This window comes from Pleurodeles waltl, chromosome 3_1 (genome assembly GCF_031143425.1).
Source record: "Pleurodeles waltl isolate 20211129_DDA chromosome 3_1, aPleWal1.hap1.20221129, whole genome shotgun sequence".
Lineage (NCBI taxonomy): Eukaryota > Metazoa > Chordata > Amphibia > Caudata > Salamandridae > Pleurodeles > Pleurodeles waltl.
The window spans coordinates 811,746,991-811,767,454 of NC_090440.1; the positions used below are offsets into that span (position 1 = coordinate 811,746,991).

Below are 20,464 nucleotides of genomic sequence, written 5' to 3' on the forward strand. Positions count from 1 at the left end.
TCCTCCCTTGAGGGTCCCCCTGGGCCTAAGAGCTCAACCTGATAAGGTTCAAGCTCCAAAGGCTCAGTTCCCTCAGAGGGCAGAACTTCTTCCTGAGAAGAGAGGTTCCCTTTTTCTGACTGTGTTGCAGTTGGTTTCCCAACTGACTTTCCTTTTCTCTTGGTAGGCTGGGCCATTTTTCCAGACTCCAGCTCTACTTTTTCACCCTGTGCCTTGCATTGTGCTCTTGTTTTCACACACACCAGTTCAGGGATACCCAGCATTGCTGCATGGGTTTTTAGTTCTACCTCAGCCCATGCTGAGGACTCCAGGTCATTTCCAAGCAGACAGTCCACTGGGATATTTGAGGAGACCACCACCTGTTTCAGGCCATTGACCCCTCCCCATTCTAAAGTAACCATTGCCATGGGATGTACTTTTCTCTGATTGTCAGCGTTGGTGACTGTGTAAGTTTTTCCAGTCAGGTATTGGCCAGGGGAAACCAGTTTCTCTGTCACCATGGTGACACTGGCACCTGTATCCCTCAGGCCCTCTATTCTAGTCCCATTAATTAAGAGTTGCTGTCTGTATTTTTGCATGTTAGGCGGCCAGACAGCTAGTGTGGCTAAATCCACCCCACCCTCAGAAACTAGAGTAGCTTCAGTGTGGACCCTGATTTGCTCTGGGCACACTGTTGATCCCACTTGGAGACTAGCCATACCAGTGTTACCTGGATGGGAGTTTGGAGTGGAACCTTTCTTGGGACAGGCCTTGTCTCCAGTTTGGTGTCCATGCTGTTTACAGCTATGACACCAGGCCTTTTTGGGATCAAAGTTTTTACCCTTGTACCCATTGTTTTGTGAAGAGGCTCTGGGCCCACCCTCCTGTGCAGGTTTTTGGGGGCCTGTAGAAGACTCTTTACTATTTTTAGTTTTGGTTGTCTCATCACCCTTCCCCTGGGGAGTCTTTGTGACCCCTTTCTTTTGGTCACCCCCTGTTGAAGTCTTGGACACCCTTGTCTTGACCCAATGGTCCGCCTTCTTTCCCAATTCTTGGGGAGAAATTGGTCCTAGGTCTACCAGATGCTGATGCAGTTTATCATTGAAACAATTACTCAATAGGTGTTCTTTCACAAATAAATTGTACAGCCCATCATAATTACTTACACCACTGCCTTGAATCCAACCATCTAGTGTTTTCACTGAGTAGTCTACAAAGTCAACCCAGGTCTGGCTCGAGCATTTTTGAGCCCCCCTGAATCTAATCCTATACTCCTCAGTGGAGAATCCAAAGCCCTCAATCAGGGTACCCTTCATGAGGTCATACGATTCTGCATCTTGTCCAGAGAGTGTGAGGAGTCTATCCCTACACTTTCCTGTGAACATTTCCCAAAGGAGAGCACCCCAGTGAGATCTGTTCACTTTTCTGGTTACACAAGCCCTCTCAAAAGCTGTGAACCATTTGGTGATGTCATCACCATCTTCATATTTAGTTACAATCCCTTTAGGGATTTTCAACATGTCAGGAGAATCTCTGACCCTATTTATGTTGCTGCCACCATTGATGGGTCCTAGGCCCATCTCTTGTCTTTCCCTCTCTATGGCTAGGATCTGCCTTTCCAAAGCCAATCTTTTGGCCATCCTGGCTAACTGGATGTCCTCTTCACTGGAGTTATCCTCAGTGATTTCAGAGGTGTTGGTCTCTCCTGTGAGGGAACCAGCATCTCTGACTATTATTTTTGGAGTCAGGGTTTGAGGGACCCTGTTCTCCCTAGATAGGACTGGTAGGGGGGAATTTTCCTCCAAGTCACTATCCTCTTCCTCTGAGTTGCCACCCTCAGAGGGGTTGGCCTTTTCAAACTCTGCCAAAAGCTCCTGGAGCTGTATTTTGGTAGGTTTGGGGCACATTGTTATTTTCTTTATTTTACAGAGTGACCTTAGCTCCCTCATCTTAAGATGGAGGTAAGGTGTGGTGTCGAGTTCCACCACAGTCACATCTGTGCTAGACATTTTGCTTCTAAAAGTTGGAATACTTTTTAAGAATCTACAACTGGTTCTAGAATCTAATTCAAACTTTTACAAACTTTTAAACTCTAAAAGAAATGCTAAACAGGATCTAACACAAGGCCCTAGCAGGTCTTTTAAGAATTTAGAAAACTTTTCAAATTGCAAAAATCAATTTCTAATGACAATTTTGGAATTTGTCGTGTGATCAGGTATTGGCTGAGTAGTCCAGCAAATGCAAAGTCTTGTACCCCACCGCTGATCCACCAATGTAGGAAGTTGGCTCTGTATGTGCTATTTCAAAGTAAGGAATAGCATGCACAGAGTCCAAGGGTTCCCCTTAGAGGTAAAATAGTGGTAAAAAGAGATAATACTAATGCTCTATTTTGTGGTAGTGTGGTCGAGCAGTAGGCTTATCCAAGGAGTAGTGTTAAGCATTTGTTGTACATACACATAGACAATAAATGAGGTACACACACTCAGAGACAAATCCAGCCAATAGGTTTTGTTATAGAAAAATATATTTTCTTAGTTTATTTTAAGAACCACAGGTTCACATTTAACATGTAATATCTTGTTTGAAAGGTATTGCAGGTAAGTACATTAGGAACTTTGAATCATTTCAATTGCAAGTATACTTTTCAAGTTATTGACAAATAGCTACTTTAAAAGTGGACACTTAGTGCAATTTTCACAGTTCCTGGGGGAGGTAAGTTTTTGTTAGTTTTACCAGGTAAGTAAGACACTTACAGGGTTCAGTTCTTGGTCCAAGGTAGCCCACCGTTGGGGGTTCAGAGCAACCCCAAAGTCACCACACCAGCAGCTCAGGGCCGGTCAGGTGCAGAGTTCAAAGTGGTGCCCAAAACGCATAGGCTAGAATGGAGAGAAGGGGGTGCCCCGGTTCCGGTCTGCTTGCAGGTAAGTACCCGCGTCTTCGGAGGGTAGACCAGGGGGGTTTTGTAGGGCACCGGGGGGGACACAAGCCCACACAGAAATTTCACCCTCAGCGGCGCGGGGGCGGCCGGGTGCAGTGTAGAAACAAGCGTTGGGTTCGCAATGTTAGTCAATGAGAGATCACGGGATCTCTTCAGTGCTGCAGGCAGGCAAGGGGGGGGTTCCTCGGGGAAACCTCCACTTGGGCAAGGGAGAGGGACTCCTGGGGGTCACTTCTCCAGTGAAAGTTCGGTCCTTCAGGTCTTGGGGGCTGCGGGTGCAGGGTCTCTCCCAGGCGTCGGGACTTAGGATTCAAAGAGTCGCGGTCAGGGGAAGCCTCGGGATTCCCTCTGCAGGCGGCGCTGTGGGGGCTCAGGGGGGACAGGTTTTGGTACTCACAGTCTTAGAGTAGTCCTGGGGTCCCTCCTGAGGTGTTGGATCTCCACCAGCCGAGTCGGGGTCGCCGGGTGCAGTGTTGCAAGTCTCACGCTTCTTGCGGGGAGCTTGCAGGGTTCTTTCAAAGCTGCTGGGAACAAAGTTGCAGCCTTTCTTGGAGCAGGTCCGCTGTCCTCGGGAGTTTCTTGTCTTTTCGAAGCAGGGGCAGTCCTCAGAGGATGTCGAGGTCGCTGGTCCCTTTGGAAGGCATCGCTGGAGCAGGATCTTTGGAAGGCAGGAGACAGGCCGGTGAGTTTCTGGAGCCAAAGCAGTTGTTGTCTTCGGGTCTTCCTCTGCAGGGGTTTTTCAGCTAGGCAGTCCTTCTTCTTGTAGTTGCAGGAATCTAATTTTCTAGGGTTCAGGGTAGCCCTTAAAATACTAAATTTAAGGGCGTGTTTAGGTCTGGGGGGTTAGTAGCCAATGGCTACTAGCCCTGAGGGTGGGTACACCCTCTTTGTGCCTCCTCCCAAGGGGAGGGGGTCACAATCCTAACCCTATTGGGGGAATCCTCCATCTGCAAGATGGAGGATTTCTAAAAGTTAGAGTCACTTCAGCTCAGGACACCTTAGGGGCTGTCCTGACTGGCCAGTGACTCCTCCTTGTTGCTTTCTTTGTTCCCTCCAGCCTTGCCGCCAAAAGTGGGGGCCGTGGCCGGAGGGGGCGGGCAACTCCACTAAGCTGGAGTGCCCTGCTGGGCTGTGACAAAGGGGTGAGCCTTTGAGGCTCACCGCCAGGTGTCACAGCTCCTGCCTGGGGGAGGTGTTAGCATCTCCACCCAGTGCAGGCTTTGTTACTGGCCTCAGAGTGACAAAGGCACTCTCCCCATGGGGCCAGCAACATGTCTCTGGTGTGGCAGGCTGCTGGAACTAGTCAGCCTACACAGACAGTCGGTTAAGTTTCAGGGGGCACCTCTAAGGTGCCCTCTGGGGTGTATTTTACAATAAAATGTACACTGGCATCAGTGTGCATTTATTGTGCTGAGAAGTTTGATACCAAACTTCCCAGTTTTCAGTGTAGCCATTATGGTGCTGTGGAGTTCGTGTTTGACAAACTCCCAGACCATATACTCTTATGGCTACCCTGCACTTACAATGTCTAAGGTTTTGTTTAGACACTGTAGGGGTACCATGCTCATGCACTGGTACCCTCACCTATGGTATAGTGCACCCTGCCTTAGGGCTGTAAGGCCTGCTAGAGGGGTGTCTTACCTATACTGCATAGGCAGTGAGAGGCTGGCATGGCACCCTGAGGGGAGTGCCATGTCGACTTACTCGTTTTGTCCTCACTAGCACACACAAGCTGGCAAGCAGTGTGTCTGTGCTGAGTGAGAGGTCTCCAGGGTGGCATAAGACATGCTGCAGCCCTTAGAGACCTTCCTTGGCATCAGGGCCCTTGGTACTAGAAGTACCAGTTACAAGGGACTTATCTGGATGCCAGGGTCTGCCAATTGTGGATACAAAAGTACAGGTTAGGGAAAGAACACTGGTGCTGGGGCCTGGTTAGCAGGCCTCAGCACACTTTCAATTGTAAACATAGCATCAGCAAAGGCAAAAAGTCAGGGGGCAACCATGCCAAGGAGGCATTTCCTTACAACTACTATCACAAAATGTGCAGCATAATTTTCCTTTCCTTGCCGCACAATTTACTTAACCCTGCCGCATAATTTGGCCCTTCCCTGCCGCATAATTCCAGTGGCCCTGAATATACTCCTCCTGTGGCAGCAACAGTCCTTACTAGAATGGGGGCAGCAGGGAGCACAGGATGAAGTGAAAGCAGACAAAGGACTCGTTTATAATTAAATGGCCTTTTTAAGACCTGCAAAATACTACGAATGCATCTAAGGCATCAGCTCCATCTCAGTCTGGCCCACAACAGCTCAGAAACTGCCTGTGTCCTTGAAGCTGAGGCTGTATAGCCCAGGATACAACAGATGACGGGAGGATGGGGGCTAAGGCCCTTTCAGGCAAATATGTGTTGCATGCTTGGTCTCGAAGAGACAGCGCATGCGCTGTCTATGCGAGACTTAAAATGTCGATTTGTAGGCTAAGTGATCAAGTCTATTTACGAAAGTGTAAATTAGCTGTTAATCAATGTAGCCCTTGTTAAACATTCATCTCGGAAATAATATTTGTAAATGAAAGTGTGTTAAGACAGCGATTGTACATTTCTGAAAAAATCAAAAGAATGTATACATTTATTAACAGACACCCCAGGCGGAAATACATCTATAATATATCACTATCAGCAAGAGCATAAACTTGGCTTAATATACCTATATGACTGGAGAAAATCACGTTATTACTGCTATTGATTTTAATCCCGAGCTTCATTGCCAACAGCAACTTGTTGGAAGTTGGGAGAGAGGACCAAGATAAGATTGCGTGGATTTTGTACTTTTCCTATTGTATCAAAATAGCGGCAAAGGAACAATTCTTCCATAAAAAGTACAGGGGTTTCATGTGTAGCTAGATAGCTGAAATAGACATACATAAGATGATCAGTAGACAATCAAAAGCAAAGAGGAATATCTGAAAAGGCCAAGGTACCTAGAGTACAGTGGTTGCCATGGTGCCAGTGCTTTCTACAATGATAAATTAATAAATTTCAATTTGAGAACAGAATATAATTATGAATGTAGTAAGAGCCAATGCCATGCAAGTCAATAAATAAATATCCATGTATAGCTATGCCACACTGGTTCTTCGAGTGGAGGCCAGACGCTGTCTAATATAAAGAACAAAGACATCATTTACAGATATCTTAATTAAGAACACACATCTGGAAAATCAAATACTATCTTTGCCTCTGACAAAATCCCATCGGAAACTTTAGATGAAATGAAGGAAGTGATGGAAGACACCCGACTGCATCGAGTTCATGTAGCCCCAAATGGCAGGCTGTCAGATAAAAGGACAAGCAGCTCCCCCAAGACAAACAATAAGAAATAGGACGTTTAAAAATAAAAATAAAAAAAAATAAAAAAACTTTTGGTTTTCATGTTCGATACCTGCTGCATGCACATTATCAAATGAATCACCACTAACACGGCCAACAAAAGGGGATCTTGAGGCCACATAATGAGGATGGGAGAGAAATCTGAGAGTTAGAGAGGGGGGGCTTAGGAGTGGGGAACATTTCAGATGGCACACCCCCTCTTCCCCTCCAAAAACAAATAGGAGTCATTTTTGCTTAAAAGGGAGGGATTCCATTCAAAACAGTTTAAATGCTCTCGGAATAAGAGGAGTCTTCTGTTATGCCAAAGAACGCCCTAATCCCATTTTCTCTCATTTTTCTGAACAGTATTCGCTATCTAGCCTAAACATGTTGTACTGTGAAGTAATGAGATCATGAAATAATTGTCGGGGGGGGTGTTGGGCTTGGAGGATGAAGCCACAACCCTAAACATTCTCTTTAAATAAGGGTAACTATAGGGTACACCCCTGATGGTTAAAGCACAGCTCTGACCTTTATCCTGTCAGGAGGTGCAATAGTTGGCTGCTGTAGCCTCTGTCACTGCTCTGGCTTACTTTGGTGGCCTTTGCAATAAAGCTGTATTGATCCTTTGCACAGCAAATATTTTCACAATTTAAAAGTTAACAACCACGATTTCCTGGTTCTCAGAAAATGCCATGACAACTGTAAACTTAAATCTACTAAGCAATCAACTGACACCAGCAGGAAAGTGCTTGAGTTAAAAGGACAGTAGCAGAAACAGAAAGATTATTGGTTGGGATTTCAGAATTAAGGCATAGGGGAGGGGGATCTTGCCCTATTCAACAAGTGATGAGATGCACCAAGGAGCCCATCCCTCAAATCAATTTCTTTGAAATCCCCTCAGTCTTACACTTCGAAAAATAAGTAGTTATTTCTTTCATGTATTAGTGAAGCCATTACACCGTATAGCCTGTGAATGCATATGTACACAAATAATCAAAAAGTAATTTTTGTACAATGTATTGTATTGTGCTGCAATTATATAGGACTTACTACCACAATGTGGGGCACTGAAGTACTACATGTATGGGCAGCATGCTAAATTGTACCGTCTGTTTGGTTGGAAGGGTGTGTGTGGTCTCTGTTTTCTGATCCCATGTGGGAAATGTTCTGAAGTCATGCATGATGACCACTGAGGGGCGGTTATCGTGTAATGGGACGCAGTACTAATCAGTGTGGTGGATGAAGAGGTATTAAGGATTTAAGTGACATCTAGCCATACTCCCAAGTTATTCGTCTGAGAAGTTGGAGATATGCATCTCTTGGACAGTGGGACAGGCAACAATGCGCTCCAACCACTGATATTTACCCTGCAGCAATTTCATTTTTTTCTCCAATCATTCTCCAGGTACTTTTCTAATGTTACGCTGCTCCTCAATGTTCAGTGCTCATTGCAATATTACTCATGACTCAGCACTTAAAACAAGGAACCTTTATAAGGTGCCTCACTGGGAGGTGCAGAAAGCTTAAGTTTTACACAGCGTCACAATCTACCCCACGCGGTCAGTAAAAGGGCACCAGGCACATGCTGTTGAAACAAAACTGTGTTACCACCCTGAAAGGAAGGGAGTGGTCTTTCAAAGCAATTAAGCATTCTGACGCCTTGTCTCTAAGAAATGGTCATGTGTCACGGAATTTGTACAGTATAAGAAGCACAAAAATATAAACATTAAAAAATATTATATAGAAATAAGAAATCATAGGGCTGTGATTAACTGCTAAATAAATTAAATGAAAATCGAAAATACACATTGCAATTGTTGAGCTTCATCTGACAGTCACATGCAAGGCTAAAACATTCATTCAGTTTGTAGATTATGCAACAGGTTAATAGATGAAAAATTCTATCAAAGACGATTAGTTTTTAGAGGGTAAATGTAGGCTAGATCACAAAGTTAAAAGATTTGTTTTTTACTTTGTTCAATTTAGATGCAAGAGGGTCAGCGGCTTCTTTTCTTTGTGTTGTGCCCATTGCTGCAAGCAGGCTCAGCTGGAACTGGTCTTCTTTAGAGGACATTTCATTTTTAGCAGTGAGCTGCATGAAGGAAATTGGATCGTCTGCCTGAACGGTCACACTTCTCTTTTCAGACTCTTTCTGTAAAGGTAAATGAAAGAATGAAATATTAATTCTGCCAGACTAGCAAAAATGTGAAATTATCAATCCCTAATAATTATTCATAAAGAAAAAGCAAGGACATTTCAAAGGAGTGACGAATAATTTACTTTTAAAGTTTCGACCTGTTTTGTGAAGGGAAAACGCACATGCTAAAAAACAAATATACATTGTACAGACTAATAATCAGAGCAAGCTCAACAAGGACATTAAATCTGCCTCAGAGCTTGTAGAATAATTCTGTCACAAGACATGCTGCTTAGCCACATCCTAACAATCCATCTCAAAACTACAGTGTTGTCTAAAGGCAACAATATTTGCATTCATTTCATTCAGGTTTTACCCTCCCTAATAAGAAAGTAAAAGTGCATCTACATTCATGCTAGAAAGCCCCCAAAACCCACAGATAAGAACATGTTTCCATTTGTGACCACTCCTCATTCCTGACTGTAGAAGGAGTGAAGACTCCAAGATTCTCCAGTATTCACTGATGATCAGCATATCTGCCAGGGACTGAGGTTATAGAATTATATTTTTCCACAATGCTTGTGTCGAACGTAGGTTTGATGAAAACTATACTAAAGAAGATTTCTAGTTTCAAGGAGAGCCTGAACAGTGCTCCTGGGGAGGAAAAGTAAGGTCTATTAGGTGGAACAATGAAAAAGTTCCAGATTTAATTACTTAAGAAGACTGTGCAGGCAGTTGGCACCCCTAACTTTTCCTTCAAACAATAAGAGGTAATGCTGTGAATTAATCCCAGGCACTGCTGCAAGCCTCCTCCAACAGTACACAAGAAAGACGTTTTTTTCCTGACCCTTTGTGCTCTCATTCTAACCTAAAGCAGTTAGAGAAGGAAGGTATAGGTTACTTAGCCTCTAAGCATCTATCCGTAGCATGTAGTGGCGTAGATTCCTCTGCTTAACATACTCCTGCCATCTAGTGTTGGGCTCGAATGTTTGCAACTTGCTTTTCTTTGAATGTCTTTCCTGTCACAAGGTATTGTGACTCCACTGATAGGCTGTATTGCGCATGTTCATCAGCTCCTTTGGTAGACAGTTTTTCAAATCATAGGGTAAGCCTCGGACAGAAGCAGTATAGTGAAAGGATGAACATGCAGGTAAAGTCAAGATGAGTGTTTTAGTAAAGAGGTGTGCACATCAGCAAGTTTCCAGGGAAGGGGGCAGGTGCATATGAATCTACGCACTATGTACTATGAATAGATGCTTACATAGTAAGTAACATATTCCATCCGTAGCATCTGTTGGCCATAGAGACATATGCTTAGCATCGAATGTAAAGCAGTGCTCCCCAAAAGTTGCGTTTAGCTAGTGGTTGACGCACAAGTTTGAAATTTTTTTCGTAATACAGCTTAACCCACTCAAGCTTGCTCATTAGCTAAGAAATTAAACACAACAATGTTTCATGAATGTATGTGGGCTATCCCATGTTGCTGCTTTACAGATATCTCCTAAAGGGATTTTTTCTGGAAAAGCAATGGAGGCTTTTTTTGGCGTCTGGAGTGAGCACATGGACTCACAGGCAGCGTTTGCTTAGCGTTGTGAATGAATGGATGAAAGTGGGTTTATATAGGGCATGGTTACTCCTGCTGGAGTGTTCCCGCACTTGGGTTCATCTTAGCCATTAACAGGAAGAAGAAGGTAAAAAGAATCTGTTAGTCCAAGGTCTCACAAAAGAGCCAGGTTTTCAGTCTTTTTCGGAAAACTGATTCTTGCTCGACCAACCTCCAGTCAGGTTGCAGGGTGTTCCACAATTTAGGGACAAGATATCTGAAAGAGCGACCTCCCATACGAGCTCTGTTGATTTTTGGAATGGAAGCCAGGGCCTTAGTAGAGGATCTGAGGCTCCAAGTGGTGCAATGCCAGGATCCCATGGGGAGCTGATATCTCTGGCCTTTGTCATGCAATATTTGATGGCGGGAACACAAAGTTTTAAAGACCTCTCTCTTCCTTATAGGAAGACAGTGGAGAGAAGAGAGGGCCTGTCCCAAAGAGGCAAATTTAGGGAGGTTGTGTATCAGACGTGTCGCAGAATTCTGCGCTCTTTGCAGTTTAAGGAGTCTGCTCCTGGTGGCCCCAAGGTACAGAACATTACAATAGTCCAACCTTGATGTAATGAGGGCCTGAACCACACTTTTCCTAGCCTCACTGGAAAAAGGTCCATGATCTTTCGGACCATTTTAAAGATATTGAAACAGGTGCCAGCCAACCCCGATATCTGCTTATTGAAACTCAACTGAGAGTCAAACCATATCCCGAGATTCTTTACTGCTGGTTTTGGAAGTTGGTATGGAACCCATAATATCCAGTCACCAGGCTGAGGACCAGATCGAAGGTTGTTTTCCAATGACCACCACTTCAATTTTACCAGTGTTCAGTTTAAGACAGCTCTGATCCATCCAGCCTACAAGTCTGGCGAGGCACGACCTGAAGCGTTCAGCAGAGGAGTTGTGTTTTACTAAAGGTTTTTTTTCGCTTGCCTTAATACATTAATGCTCTTAACTTTGAGGGCGAAAGTTCTGCTACAGAATCTGGGTTAGGAAAGAATAAAGGTAGCTCAATTGTTTGATTTGTGTGGAAAGCAGAAACTACTGTTAGGAGGAATTTAGGGTTTGTTCTAAGTACTAATTTATCAGGCTAGACGGGGAAGAATGGTTCTTCTTGAGTGTGTGCTTGAAGTTTCTATATTCGCCTAAGAGATACAACAGCTACTAAAAATGCTACTTTTCATGTTAGGAACTGTAAAACACATGAATGTAGTAGATCAAATGGTGACCCATGAGTCTGGTGAGAACAATTTTGAGGTCCCAGACTGGTGCTGGTGGGTTGGAGATGAATGACTCTAGTTCTTCCAGAAATGCTCTGATAGCTTGTATTTTGAGCAGTGACATATGTTGGCTGTTTTGCATGTATACAGCAAGTGCTTCTTAGTGTAGTCTAATAGAGGAATATATGCCAGGCCTGCGTGTTGTAAATAAAATATATAACAAACAAGGTCCTGCACTGTTGGGAAAGTGGTTAGATTTGTTTGGCTAGGCAGTAATGGACAGATCTCTTCCATTTGGATGCATAGCAGGATCGTCTGGTTGGACTGCAAGTTTGTTTTCAAAATGGTCATGTATTCTTGTGGTAGACTGAGGTATCCAAATTATAAGACTTCAAGAGCCAGATCACTAGATTCAGTTGCTACGGATTTGGTACACTAGTTACTCAGAATGACAACACTTTGAATTAGTAATGTTGCCCACTTACTTGAATACAGAGGTAGCAGTGATAGGCTAGATGTACTAGAATGTGGAACCAGGTGTCGGAGGTCTATGCTGTCAGCAAGTCTCTGTGGTGTAGCAATGGTATTACTTTGTGGAGTGTTACTATAAAATGCTCTGACAGGATGTACTTGCTGAGTGGCCTGAGGTCTAGTATAAGCCTTAAAGTTCCATCCTTTTTTTAGAATGAGGAAGTACACTGAGTACACCAAGTGTCCTTGATGTTGTTTTCAGACCTGCTCTATGGCCGCTTGTTGAAGCAGAACTTGCATCTCCTCTTGCAGGAGCAATAAGTGTTCTGTTGACATAGTTTATCTATTTGGTGGTATAGTGGGTGGGGTAGCTGTGAGTTCTAGACAGTACCCATCGTTTACGATGGAAAGGACCCACTGATCTGTTGTAATTTGTCCACAGTATTTGTGCCGGTGCTGCAGCTGCCACCCTACTGGTGCTAAGTGTGGAGGGGGAGGCGTAGAGAGTCACTGCTTGGTGGGAGTTGGAGGTGGAGCCATGACCCCGTCCTCTATTTTTCTTGTACTGTGAGCTATAGTATGTCTCTCTAGTATTGGGACGGATAGGAACCTCACTGCTTCTGCACAGTGGCTGTGTCTGTGGAGGTGCTTGTTACTGATGCCCCTCTATAGTGCCCACTATGAAAGTAACCTCTATGTTGGTAGGTTTGTAGTGCACTCATGGCCTTGGCAATATCAGTGTGTGTCTTTCTTTAATTTTCCAGCATCTCATCTACTTATGCTCCGAACAGATATACACCAATAAATGGTAAGTTTAATAGATGCTACTTGACATCAGGCTTAAAACCACAGACTCTTAGCCAAGTGTGGCACCTGATGATGCAAAAAAAAAAAAAAATTGATGGGCAGAATGCAGAACAAATCAAACGTTCACCCCCAGTCACAGGTCTGGGATTAATCCACCAGTTTTTTTCTCACCATGCCATTCCAGTTTGGACCCAGCCATATGCAAATCAGTCTTGACTCTGTTCCCTATGGGGACAGTCCAGCCCGAATTCCCAGGCCAGGCCCTCCCTGGACCAGAAACAAGCATCCTGGGACCGGTTTTGGGTTATCACCTCTCTTCAGCCAGGCTAGCTTGAATCTGGTGGCACAGTGAGCACGGGACCCACGTCTGGGTCCTCCTTGTTATTCTCATTATTTCCCCCGGCCTTGCCGCCAAAAGTTGGGCCGTGGCCGGAGGGGGCGGGCAACTCCACTAGCTGGAGTGCCCTGCGGTGCTGGAACAAAGGGGGTGAGCCTTTGAGGCTCACCGCCAGGTGTTACAGCTCCTGTCTACGGGGGTGTTAGCATCTCCACCCAGTGCAGGCTTTGTTACTGGCCTCAGAGTGACAAAGGCACTCTCCCCATGGGGCCAGCAACATGTCTCGAGTGTGGCAGGCTGCTAAAACCAGTCAGCCTACACAGGTAGTTGTTTAAGGTTTCAGGGGGCACCTCTAAGGTGCCCTCTGGGGTGTATTTCACAATAAAATGTACACAGGCATCAGTGTGCATTTATTGTGCTGAGAAGTTTGATACCAAACTTCCCAGTTTTCAGTGTAGCCATTATGGTGCTGTGGAGTTCGTGTTTGACAGACTCCCAGACCATATACTCTTATGGCTACCCTGCACTTACAATGTCTAAGGTTTGTCTTAGACACTGTAGGGGCACAGTGCTCATGCACTGGTGCCCTCACCTATGGTATAGTGCACCCTGCCTTAGGGCTGTAAGGCCTGCTAGAGGGGTGACTTATCTATACTGCATAGGCAGTGTGAGGTTGGCATGGCACCCTGAGGGGAGTGCCATGTCGACTTACTTGTTTTGTCCTCACCAGCACACACAAGCTGGTAAGCAGTGTGTCTGTGCCGAGTGAGGGGTCCCCAGGGTGGCATAAGATATGCTGCAGCCCTTAAAGACCTTCCCTGGCATCAGGGCCCTTGGTACCAGGGGTACCAGTTACAAGGGACTTACCTGGATGCCAGGGTGTGCCAATTGTGGATACAAAAGTACAGGTTAGGGAAAGAACACTGGTGCTGGGGCCTGGTTAGCAGGCCTCAGCACACTTCCAATTCAAAACATAGCATCAGCAAAGGCAAAAAGTCCGGGGGTAACCATGCCAAGGAGGCATTTCCTTACAGTGTGCCTGTGTCTGCTCTCTCTCGCTTTCAGTTTCTTTGACTTGAGCCCAGCATAGGGGTTGCAGTTGCCACTTTGGTGTTGATCAGCAGGCAGAGGTTACAGGCTGTGTGATGGCCCTTCTGCAAGAATCTGTGGTGGCAAAATTTAGGCAGAACTTGAACTGAGTTTTCTCCATTATGCCGAACAGGGAGTTCCTGCCCAGGCAGTCTCGAAATCATCTCCCTTAGTCTTAAAGTGTCCTCCGGTACCGCTTTCCTGATGTTCTTCGTTGGATTTCTTCCAAAAGTTAGGCGAACTTCTTCAGAACTTCTCACAAACTTTTTCCTTCACCGTGCTGGAGAGCCTCCAACAAGCATCCAGAATCAATGACAAAACAAAAAAAAAATCTGAAGATGGCAATCAAAGGTGAGAGCTTCCAGGGAAGGACATATGATGGCACCAAATGGGGGAATCCATCAACACCCAGCAAATAAATAAATAATAGGAAATGGAAAAAAGACTGGAGAATTCCCGACCCAACCACTAGATGGCAGAATAATTCACAGTATAGAATCCAGAACAGATTCACGCTGCGAAAGCATGGTAATGTTTATTTTGCACCTGCTTTAGGTCATTACAAGAAAGACCCAATCTTCCTGCATATTGCTACACATTCAGACTTTCAGTATTTTATTTGACTTGTATTAAAAACTTCGTTTGGCGATTAGTTTTTTTACACTACACTCCCTTTGGTGAGTTTAATTTTGCACTTTTATTCTTCATGTGATACAAATATACTATCTCTTTCATATGAAAAAAGAAGCAAGATAGCAAAGATTTATACAATTGTGGGACAGGTGATGTGATCATGTATATTAAGGAATGAACTACGGTCTGCAGTAGGTTAATAGCATATTGCAAGTCACCTCAGAGTCTCATGACCTTATAAAGAAGCTCATTGTTTAGACTCATTCATCTATATGGTCATGGAACTTCTCAGTGACTTACAATATACAACAAGCCCATTTATACTGTTTAACAATGTTGTTTTTTCAATACTGCCTTTGGTCTTTTTATTTTAACTGTCACCAACAGCATTGAGCATATACTTAAGGATGAGTAAAAACTTAAATATTTACTTTCTGAGAGAGTTTCTCCTCCTCCAGTTTAGCTGAAAGCATGTGTGAAAGAGACTGCCTGCATTCTTTGTTGAAAATGTCATTCATCAATGGAGAACATTCAGACAGAACCTTCAGGCACAGAGAGATTCGGTCAACGTCGTCATCTGTGATTGGCTTCTTTGGGAGTGAAGACTTGCCCAAGTGAAGTATAGTGGCCATTATCAACATGGCTTCAGCAACAAAGGACTATAAAATAGAAAACATGGAAACAAACTTCAGCAATTACAGACTTTTTCAGTATTTAAATTCATCAAAGTTCATCTTCAAAGTCACTGCAGTAGACTACTCATCTGCAAACAAAAAAAAACTAAACGGGTTATGCACATATCGTAATCTGAATGGTCACATATACGTAACATTTTGTAGGAATTTCTCTACTGAAGTTAAAGACCCTGCACTATTTGTACTACAATGACTTAAATTATAAAAGGTTTGAAAACAAACATGTTACAAAATAAAAAACATTATTTCATTTCTAGGACAGTCTCTAGAAGAGTAAACCGCTTTACTAATGGCATCTTTCATCAATATTTCATGTATTTCTTGCAGAGAAACACCCTTGAATTCTTTCTTGTACAATTGCTTTTTTAGTGGTATAGCATATCAACTTATTTTCAATTCAATTCAATACACTAGTCGGGGTTCATATGATATTCAGCACCCATTTGTCTGATATGATTTTGTACCATTCTGTAGAAAAACACCTATTCTGCTCCAAACTGCAGTGTTATGAACAGGGGTGGGTAATGATTGCTCATTTGCTAGCATAGCCCAAGCCCATAAAGGCTTGGGTGTTCCTCTTATCTTTTCCTAGCAACAGCATCTACTATCTTACTATTCTTGTCAGAGGCTATTTGAGGCTGGTGCATTTGCCCTCTATGGAGCAGCACTGCAAAGATCGAGCCAGAAGGCACTTTACCTCTGATTCAAGTTAACTAGTTTGGGGATGGTTTCTACTTTTTTTTACCTATACACTGATGAGGCTGGCTCTTTAAGTGTCCCCCTATGTGGATGGGTTACGGTGGGTAACATAGGAAGATATAGGTTTTTCCACCCTCAGAGGGTGTAGTATTACCAGTAGGAACAGCCTTTTGCCTGCTCTTTCATCTAGGTGTACCCAGTATTACCCGGTACCCAGTATTAGCTCTTCTCCTGAATAATGCATGATACAATGCTAAGTCGCCTGGTAGGATGCAATTGATGGGTATGCACCTCTGTCCTCTAGTAGAATCTACCACTATATTCCTCCATAAGTCTTCTTCCTGGTCTGTATCCTCTTGTAAGAACAGCTGTGTGTCTTTCTCATACTTTATCCTGTTCTTCCTCACGTGGTTCAGGTCAAAATTGAGGAGATACAGTCTTCGGGTTCTGCTCTAAAACTTCCCTAGGTCTCTTGTGTCCTGTTTTTACAAGTATCTGTATTTTTTTTTTTTTTTGCATTAACGCTAGCACCTCAGCCTCCAGGCACTGTCTTCTTTTTCTGGGGTAATAGCTGCTTTTGCTCTGCTGTCAGGCATCAACCAACTTCTTTTTTCTTTTTTAAGGGGAGCTGAAGTATCTTTCTCCATTATCTTCCTCCGTCCCCGATTCACCTTCGTAAAGGAACGCAAAAGGAAAAAGGAGGCTCCAATCAATTGCTCTCCTCTCTGCATCAAGTGACATTTCTTACCTGTTGACTCCGACTACCTGGTCAGTTCTGAAACCTTTACTCCTGGGATATTGAAAAAATTGTCTTTTTTCTGTGTCACAAAAATCTTTTTAGGAACGGCCTCTGTATATTTATATCTGTTGTTGCCGAGCCTTCACCGTCCAACACATACTGCTCCCTCTGAGCCTCTTCTGTCTACGTAGTTACAATACAGTACTCTGATGACAACAATCCCAGTTTCATATAGAGTATGTCTTGGCTTGTGCCATAGAATAGTGCATCAAATATTGTTTCTCTCTTCCTTTTAAGTATTTTGGTTGGAAGGCAGCACAGGCTTGAAATTCTTCAGACTTAGGATTCTTAGGGAGACAGAAATTGCATCCGACATTCATGTAATTTTCCTACACAACTTGTAGTGCCCATGCGACTAAATTCAAAGGGTACGTTTTCCATCACCCTAGATTAAAAAGAGACTTTGTTACCAGTCATTCTTAAACTATACATTCTCCCACCCTCTATGCTAAAAGGCTTCTAAGAAAAACCTGTCTTTTGGGCTTTCTTCCGGATGTCAATATGCTCATGCTACTGAGCTTTAGCATCCCTGTGCTCCTGTGGTAGAGCTCCACTGTAATTGTGCTGTTGTCATCGAATTTCAGGGTTTTCATGCATCGATCATCAAACTGCTTTCTGCTTTGATGTGTTTAATATACTAGCTCCTCCGTCTCAAGCATACATGTAGCTTTTTGACTTCTAACAGTCTTTAACACAGAGCTCTGGGCATTACATCTGAACCCAATGCTGTAAAAAGAATCTTAAGAAGGCAACTACCTTCTGGGGCACAGATCGATTACGACGATGTCCTAGTGAGTCATCACAACCATAAGGAAAAAGTTCAAGGAAACTTAAATATTTTCCAGACCAAACCACTAAATGTCTGAATAGTGCTAAGTTATTGAATGGGGAGGAGATTCACTCTTCAAAAGTGGGTGGTAAAGCTCCACTTCCTACACACAGAACCGTCTGGTAAAAAGATGAATGCAGTGAAGGTCAACATCACCCTTTTCCTGTGAAGACAATGGGGTAACAGCTCAATTCTACTTTGCCAACAAGACACTGCTTCGAAGGCTGCAGCTGGGTCAGTGCTGAAATTCCTCTGTCAATGGGTTTACTGGATTGTCTAAGTATTGGGTACACAAAGGCTGTATTATGAGTAACTCTCAGATATTCCTGTGACAGACAGCAAGTTATGTACTCCAAGAAAGACCATTATTTTTTTTTGTCATAATCATTGAAATCCTCTAAACATGGGCTTTATTGAGTACACTCCCGTTTGGCACTGTAATTAATGTAACTTGTAAGACAAGAGCCCAAAATGGGAAATTACACTTTGCTGGGCCTCTGGTCTAAGAAACAGGTTAGTAGATTGCTGTATGCCTAGAGTTAGCGATTTGTGGCCTTCACATGTGCCCTTTAGCAACTGAACACTGCATACAGGAATTACAATTATGACTGTTATCAAAATTATAACAGAGCAGAGGGAATGATGATTTAGGCAGTGTGACATTTGGTGGAGAAATGGAGCACAAAAGCACTGCATGTGGCACTAAGTGCTAGAATGCAGAACCCAGAGGGCTGGGTATTTGATTATAAATAAGTTTGAAGGGAGGGCATTGCTAGGAGAATTACTCAGTAAAAAAGGTTCTTATGTGGCAGAAGACCCAGAGATATATCAATGTAGGAGTTAAATAAATAACTGGCCTAGATCACAATAGTGAATTATCCTATAATATATCCTCTCAGAAGGATGATAGTTCGAAGGAAATACCTGCAAATTCTTTAATAAAATCTAGGTAGACAATTGCCTAGTCGCTCCAAAATTGTTGTAATCTATGATTATTTTAGTTATACAGCTAAAGAAAATTCACTGAAAGAAGTGTAACAAACATCTGCAACAAGGTTAGCATTTATACCTATTATCCTTGTACTATAGATTATTTTTACAGCAATTGCTATTTTGCACAGCGTAAAATAAATTTAGGCCAACCAGTAGAGACTTGAATTCGGGAATAATAAATATCACAACCTGAGTCTGTAGGTTCTCTGACTATTAATATTTTTAGATCTCAAATGGCAGAGATGTTGTTCCCTCAAACTAGGTCATGTGTGCTGAACATTGCCACATCCACAGAAAATACAATTTGCAACCAAAACTAGGGTTTACACATCACTCTGTTGGAGAATAACTCTCTCTATTGGTAGAGCACAAACCTAGAAATAAATGAAGAAAAAAAGAAACAAATTCACGAGGGGGACAACCAAAGCACACAATGCAAAACAAAAATAAAATAAAAAGCACACTAAAGAGCCAATGTTAACTGAAAAAATGCTTAAAAACTCTTATTCTTTGACAATGCTAGATAGAATAATCACAACAATAATATTCATCATTTTAATATATCACCACATTCTAAAACTAGAAATCAACGGAAGACTCCAACCAAAAGAACAACCGTTAAGTATGGAATAAACGAACATCCCAAAAATATCAAGAAGAACAGTAAACACAGCCAACTAAACCCTACTGGCATGTAATACTACAGTTTAACATTGTAAATGAGTATTGACAAAATATAGTAAAAATTCTGTTCGTTCACAATATGTTAAATATGTGACTTACATTTTGCTTCTTCTTGTCCTGAACAAGGGCTACATAGCGTAGTGCAATCTTGGTCAAAGTAGTAGCAAGTGAGGCAGCAACAAAAAAATCTCCTTCAAGAAGAAATCCCCTGAGCGGAGGTCTAGAGCAAAATAAATAGGAAATTAGGCCAAGGTTATAAGCAGTAGCACTATTACTATCTGAAAAAGTGATCGATGATTAACATAATCAAATTCCATCATCTTTCATCTTTTCTTTAGGTTTGTTCCCAGTACTAACCGTTGTATTTACTTTTAACCTTGTCAGCTAGAACACATTACCTACAGAGATACACTAACATGGCACATTCAAACTCTGAATACCCTATGAATAATGGAGAACTGAAGATCTGTAAGCATTAGGCGGAATCACTGCGAATGGCTCTAAAAAAATCCAAGCTGTTGGAACGTGTGATGCTCCAGTTGGTGAGGGTATCTCACTCCAGCCAGCTGGCAGACACTTTTGATGCTTGCAGGATGCAATTTTCTTACTTTCTGGCATGCTCCCATTGTACAGGAGATTTTTTTGTTGTAGGAACTCTTTCTTGGTCTTTCTGAGAACATTTACACCATCAGCAGAGGTTTTATATGCATAAAGCTATGCTGTGTAGTTCAGTCATTAAACACAGCAACTGAATACTGCCTATCAACTTGTACTGAAAATATAGCCTTCAAGGTAATTGTTTAGGTGGCAGCTCTGATTGATGAAGAAACAGAAACCATGTCCAGTTTAGACAAGCCAGACTATGAAGATTATATTTATTCTAGGTTCTTTCATTCGGATCGAGCATAATTTTCAGGAAAAGCGGAACAGAGAGAGAGGGGGAAAGCATAAAGAAAGACGTCTGACCAATGGATCAAAAGAGCTGTCCCCTGGACATAGGCCCCACATACCTCAAAGTACTGGTATTTAACATGTTCGTCTCTGCGAAGCCTAACAGAATGTAATAGAACATGCATGGCCTTCACACTTCGATGCTGAGGGAGCTTGCGTTACTATAATTTATGCATTAGTCACAGACGATAGTGGAAAGAATCTGATTATCAAAGGAGATATCAGAAAGCATGCAG

The 20,464-nt window shown here is 43.0% G+C and overlaps 1 protein-coding gene across 3 annotated transcripts in view; it reads right to left on the reverse strand.

Annotated features, from left to right (window-relative positions):
* COPB1 (COPI coat complex subunit beta 1) overlaps positions 1-20,464 on the reverse strand; it is a 213,012-nt gene that overhangs the window by 57,220 nt on the left and 135,328 nt on the right. For all 3 annotated transcript variants that reach the window (XM_069223690.1, XM_069223691.1, XM_069223692.1), the window contains exons 14-16: positions 19,377-19,497; positions 15,010-15,237; positions 8,260-8,439 (exon numbers count right to left, since the gene is read on the reverse strand). In XM_069223690.1, the coding sequence (XP_069079791.1) occupies positions 8,260-8,439; positions 15,010-15,237; positions 19,377-19,497 (529 nt within the window). The remainder of the gene's footprint in view (positions 1-8,259; positions 8,440-15,009; positions 15,238-19,376; positions 19,498-20,464) is intronic.